This window comes from Mycetomoellerius zeteki, unplaced genomic scaffold, assembly GCF_001594055.1.
Source record: "Mycetomoellerius zeteki isolate Tzet28-1 unplaced genomic scaffold, Tzet1.0 scaffold905, whole genome shotgun sequence".
In the NCBI taxonomy this organism is placed as follows: Eukaryota; Metazoa; Arthropoda; class Insecta; order Hymenoptera; family Formicidae; genus Mycetomoellerius; species Mycetomoellerius zeteki.
In genome coordinates this window covers 4,614-10,902 of record NW_017257942.1, presented here as the reverse complement: position 1 = coordinate 10,902, position 6,289 = coordinate 4,614, and the positions used below count along the sequence as shown (strand labels likewise).

General features: G+C 41.5%; 1 protein-coding gene across 1 annotated transcript; it reads right to left on the bottom strand.

Moving 5' to 3' along the window:
• Positions 1-1,796: 1,796 nt before the first annotated feature.
• On the bottom strand, positions 1,797-2,615 carry LOC108730379 (zinc finger MYM-type protein 5-like). Its single transcript, XM_018460037.1, has one exon. The coding sequence runs from the start codon at positions 2,613-2,615 to the stop codon at positions 1,797-1,799; it is 819 nt and encodes a 272-aa protein (XP_018315539.1).
• Positions 2,616-6,289: the final 3,674 nt, after the last annotated feature.

Sequence of the window (6,289 nt, the reverse complement as noted above, 5' to 3'; positions counted from 1 at the left end):
AGGCCGCGATCTCCAGGAGGCTCGTTCTCGCGACTCGACGTTATCCCCGACAGCCCCGTGCACGCGGGCCCTCACGCTTGGCGCCGGCCACGCCGTACCCGTAACACAAAGAAGGCGCCGCTTATGGCGGCCACCGCACCAACACGAAATTCGCGTGCCGACGACAGAACGCGAGAACGACCCTCTGCCCCGTTGCATGAGACTTTACAAGACCCGGTATCCGCCCAAGGAGCAACCTCACCGATGGCTGGATCCCGCGACGATTCTTTGGCTCGGGGCCTCTCGCTCGTCCTCCAAAATCTCACCGGGCCAGGACGTCTGATTGACTTGGGAGCTCGAAGCGGAAGAGGACGAGCAGGATCGCGATCGATGCGCGATCAATCCGCGAGCTCCCCCCCTACGGGGTTGCGCAGCCGCGTCGCGCGTTGCTGCGACCAATTAGCGGGCTAGCGGTCCTTCGCGCGCAAGGACGTGTGCGGCGACTCGCCACGGGGCGCCTTGCGGCCCCGAAAACCTTCACGGGCGGGCCTCCCTTGCTGGTCGTTCTCGGTCGGCCGCGCCGATGTCGTGGGCCACGCACTGCCCCCACGTTAGCTCCTGCGGCTCGCCGGACGTGATTTGGCTCGCTGGGATCCTCGGGATCCTTTCCTGCTCGTCGTATGCCCCTCGCACCATCCTGGGGCTCGGGCGCCGCTAAATCCTCTGGCGGGGGTGGCCGCTGCGTCCTTCCATTGGCTGGGAGCGCTTGCCGGCTCCTCTCCGCCCGTCTCCGGCCCGCAGGATTCTTCCGTGGTTGTTTTCTCTCCGGTGGTTTCTTCGCTCGATGAGGTTTTCATGAGGGTTAGACATGGAATAAATTCGCCGGGGATTAGAAAAAAAGTAACTTAACGCTAATTTACGGCTCCCTGGAGATTTCGCTCGCTCGCGCGTCCCGGCTCGGGTCAGGCGCGAATCCGCGCTTTGTGACGGCAAAGGGTCGCTGCGAAGCTGCAGCGAAACTGCAACGTCACAGCACATGATCTGAGCCAAATCGACTGGGAGCCATTTCCCAGCCATTTTGTGCGTGGTCCTTTGTATTTTCGTAGAAAAGCCGTTGTATTCGCCTTGCATATTGGCCGCACCGTCTGTTGAATTTGCAATACAATTTTGGACACTTAAACCATTGCTTTGTAGTACGTTTAATATGGTAGTTTCAAAACCTTTTCCAGTTGTGTCGACACATTGAACCACAGAAAATAATCGTTCGATAATATTTCCCATATACACATACCTGCAATAAATTAAATAAGTGGGGGGGAACAAATATTAAATCTTATAGGACCGTACATATGAGAACACAATCAATAGAAATAGCCTTTAACGGTCAAGCAGGATTTTAGTTGTTCTGTTATAATTATGAATTTATATACTACGTATGTAGTCTCCTAAATCGCGCGCCGAAAATTTTTTCATAATTTTTAAATAAGTGAAATTTGAATATTATAGTAATATATAACACATTTTAAATAATATATATATAATATATTTCACTGCATTACCTTATCACAATCGAACATTGCTTTCTTGTGGAAATATCTTGCGTAGAATCTATTTCAATGGAGAACATTCTGGCTTCTAATATTTCCGCTGACATTTTTCTTTTCATCATTTTCGTTATAATAGAAATTATTGAATTTAATGTTGTTTTTGATAGAAATGTTAAAAAATTGCCAGTTCGTTGTGTGTTCCTTTTTTCATGTGCTTTTTTGCTGCATTCGATGATTATATCCATATGTTTTTTTTAAATCGTATCATATTTAGATAACAACAAGAATTTCTAGGAAATTTCCATGGTCTATATTTTCATTTTCTAACGAATATGCAGCCTCATTTAAATTTCCTCTGTAAGAAAGACCCGTCTTATCAATGAATTTGATGACGTTAATAATAATATCTAATATTTGTTGATTGTTCGTAACTTGTTGATTACGCTTATGGGCATACTGATTAAATAATAACTTATCTATGGTCCTATTTTTAAAATGCATAAAATATAAATCACAATTATTTCCGTGTACCGTTGTTTGTTCATGTTCATAGATTCTCTGATACACATGTTTCCAATCCTTCATGCCACATTCGGAATTAAAGCTGCTTGTTTCTCTGTTCTCAAATGCCAAACACACCGAACAGAATAAAGCTTTTTTTGAGAAACTGTAAGTTAACCATATCCTATTACTTTCATTTTCTTGTTTGAATGCTTTATCAATTTTGAAAGGCAATCCTTTTTGGCTTTTTGGAACTATAGGATGGTGATTAAAAAACATATTCAGTTCCATAGAATCTTGTCTTTTAAAAAAGTTGTAGTCATCTAAATCTGGCTCATGTAGAGTTTTTTCTACTTCCTCCGAAACCTCTTTTCCTTTTTCGCTATCAGAACTTACTTCTTCGAAAGAATCATTAACACCAGTAGGTTCTATTTCCTCGTTAGCTTCTTTGCTTTTTTCAACTTTAGCAGTATCTAAGGATTCTAAGGCATTACAGATCGAAGGAAAATCGTTTTTCTCATTTTCAGATATTGGAGCTTTAGAAAACATATTTGTTAATGTTTTATATGATTTTATTTCATCCATCATTCTTCGCTTTTTTCTTTCCCTTTCTTTCTCAGCACCGCCTTTGGCTTTGGTTTTAGAGCTTTCTTTATTTTTGTCTATACTATTGAAACAGTTTGACGCGTGTTAACAAAGGTCGATAAAATAGAAAGCGAGAGTGTCGAGTGTGTCGACTGGCAAGTGGAGCTAGATCAGTGATCGAAGTTGGTTGAGCGGGACGATTGCAATGTGTGATACCAGACTGTTCACGACTATTCAAGTTAGGAAATCTGCCACAGTCACGTAACACTACGATGCGAGCATGCGCTGCGGTCACATTTTCATACTCTGTGGCCACACGTTTATGCGTTTTCTTTAGAGAGCCTATAACAACCTATAATTGAGGCGAATGGCGCTCAGAAAAGGTTAGAATGATAGTGACACAAGTTGCGGCTTTTATCTTCTTGTCATTGTCGTTTTAACCTTTTCGAGCCAATCAGAGCAAGATTCAGATCACGTGGTGAATTGGCGATTCTCTTAATATAGGCTCTCTAGTTTTTCATAAGTATGGGACCTCGAAAAAGAAAACAATGCGAAATTTTTAATAAACTTTATTTATAGGTACTATTAATGTTTATTAAAAATAAATCGTAATGTGGACAGTGGGATGTGCCGGTGTGCGGACAGTAGCGTTTGGGTTCGGGGCGGCTACGACGATTTTGGCATTAGCATTCGCGCTATTCCATCTTGGGCTGATCTGGACCGGCCCGAATCCGACCGGCCCTTCGGGATTTTTCCCAACTTCCCGACCGTCCCATCCGTCCCTGTATACTGTTATCAGTTGTCATATTACTTTTACTTGAAAGTTGCTAAAAATTATTTAATGTTTCTATGTGGTGTCCGCAAATGAGCTACAGTTTCTTTGATACATTCGCGTAAAGTAAGCAATGATAAAATTCTGTTTTTTATTACCACAAGTACATTTATCTTATTAAACGATCTTTTCTTGTCACTTTAGTAAAATTTATACAAATATATTGATTATCTGTGGTATTTTATTATATATTTCTAAAGTAAATGACCTGGCACAAAACATATGGAAAAGTGTTTTCGGTCGAATTAAATTTTTGATATGTTGTAGTTCTCAAGTCATTCTGAATAAATGTCTCAATGGGCACAACTTGATTCTATGGCTAGTTTCAAAGATATAGAGGCCATCAACGTGTCCTCTGCCGAATAGCGATGTGCACTACATATGAGTCATATACAGGGCGATTCAGAATAACCCCATGTCCTTGCAAAGACGTGTTCCTGACTGAATTCTGAGACGATTTTTCCTCTACGAAAATTTTATCCAACGCTTACTTTTTAAGTTATTAAAGGATAAAGTTACCGAATCACAAGTCGCGTACAGAAGGTAAGCAGGGGCGGCGCACTCACCGTCTGACGCGAGCGACCACAAGGGGCACGCGTTCAGCCATCTAAGGACATAGGGCGGAATCCATAGATGGTGCTCAAGATTCGAGATGGTCTTACGCTAGTGCATGAACCAATCAGAGAGCCGTATTAGCATCTTAAGACATTGCTTGAGATTAGTGACCGGATTGTGGATTCCGGCCATAGAGTTATTACGAGGGCAAGTCAATAAGTTCGTAGAAAATCTGTCAAAGGGCACTCGCAGTGTCATGTCACATTACTTTTTGACAAGTAGCATCTTTCAGCTGATTACTGTCAAATTTTGAGCGGAATTCATCGCGTGGTTTCATTTCTGTAGACGATTAAAGCGAACAACCTTTGTATTTTTTGCAAAATGGAAAAAAACGAGCTTCGTGCAGTGATCAAACATCTACGTATGGAAGGTTTAATACCGAAAGAAATCAAAGCCGAATTGGATCATTATCCAGTTGGATAAAAAAATGTTCATAGCACATCTGCACCAGCGTTTGCGACTGTATACAATTGGGTGAATGAATTTAAACGTGGCCGTACATCCACATGTGATGCATCTCGTTCGGGATGTTTAATTGATGCTGCTACACCAGAAATCATGGATAAAGTCCACGATTTTGTTGTGACTGATCGACGAGTGAAAGTGCGCGAGCTTGTTGAGGCCACAGGCATGTCACATGGCACAGTGATTTCAATTTTGCACGAACAATTGGATATGAAAAAGCTATCGGCAAGATGGGTGCCGCGTTTGCTCACTGTGGACCATAAGCGCGTGATGATTTCAAAACAACGTTTGGAGATGTTTTAACGTAATCCAGATGAATTTCTGCGTCGATTCATTACTGTGGAGGAAATATGGATTCATTACTTCACACTCGAGACGAAGGAACAGTCAAAACAACGGACTTCACCGGGTGAACCAGTTCCGAAGAAGGCGAAGACCGTGAAGTCGGCCGGAAAGGTGATGGCCACAGTTTTTTGGGATGCACGCGGTATAATTCATATCGATAACCTTCCATCGAAACAAACGATCAATGGTGATTACTACGCAGCCTTATTGAACCGTTTCAACAACATTTTAAAGAAAAAACGTCCCCATTTGGCGAAGAAGAAAGTGCTCTTCCATCAAGACAATGCACGGGTTCACACGTGCCCGGCACCGATGGCTAAATTCAACGAATTCCGTTACGAATTGCTTCCCCATCCAGCATATTCGCCAGATTTAGCCCCCTGCGACTATTTCCTGCTTCCAAACCTGAAGAAATGGTTCGGAGGAAAGAGATTCACCACCAGAGAGCAGCTCATCGTCGAAACGGAGGCTTATTTTGAAGGATTGGACAAATATTATTCGGACTGCTTGAAAAAGTTGGAGAATCGTTGGATCAAGTGTATCGAGCTGAAAAGGGACTATGTTGAGAAATTAAAATGAATCGATCAAAAAAAATGTGTTTTACTATGTTTTTCTAAAAACTTATTGCATTGCCCTCGGATCAGATCTCAGATCAGAAATCAGATTTCTATCATGTTACTCTAAATTCTGTCCGTTCCGTAAAACCTAAGCTGCTCGATTGTTGTCATCGAATTCAGTTTTCGCGTCGGACCACGTCGAGTTGTGTATGTATCGCGTTTCTTATTCCTAGTGATTTCGAGTTGAATAATTAATCGGTACTAATTAATTATAATAAACCAATAGAATAGTTCGTAAATCGTTCTTCGTAAATCATTCTTGTGGTATCGACTTGGGTAGCAATCAAGTGCGCGAGTAAATCAGAGAAAGTGTTACAGTTCTTCAGATACTAGCTTTAAAAGAAAAACAAACTCCTGTTTCATTACTTGACATTAATTTGTTACGTTGATTAATTTGTACATGGAAACGTGAAGTGTCTTTGTATTGCTTTTCCACGGTCGTGACGCGAGTCGAAATTTTAGTCCTACTTTGAATCTCTTCCAACTTCAATTAAACCTTATAAACCTGTTTTGATACTTGAATAATCAAATAGTATTTTAATATTACTTAATCTTCTACAGTTTCTATTTAGAAAACTTCTTTTGAACCTAAAAATAGGAAATTTTCCGATAACTGCCAACAGGTTCAACGTAGGAGCTCTCAACTCATTAGATTAGAACCTATTATAAATCTCCAGAGTCTACATACGAGGTGTGATCAAAAAATAAGGTGACTTTTTGAATTTCGCGCGCTCTGTACACTCTAATTTAAAAAATTTTTTTTTGTTGTGTTGGTACACTCGTCACGATCATATGTTCACAGT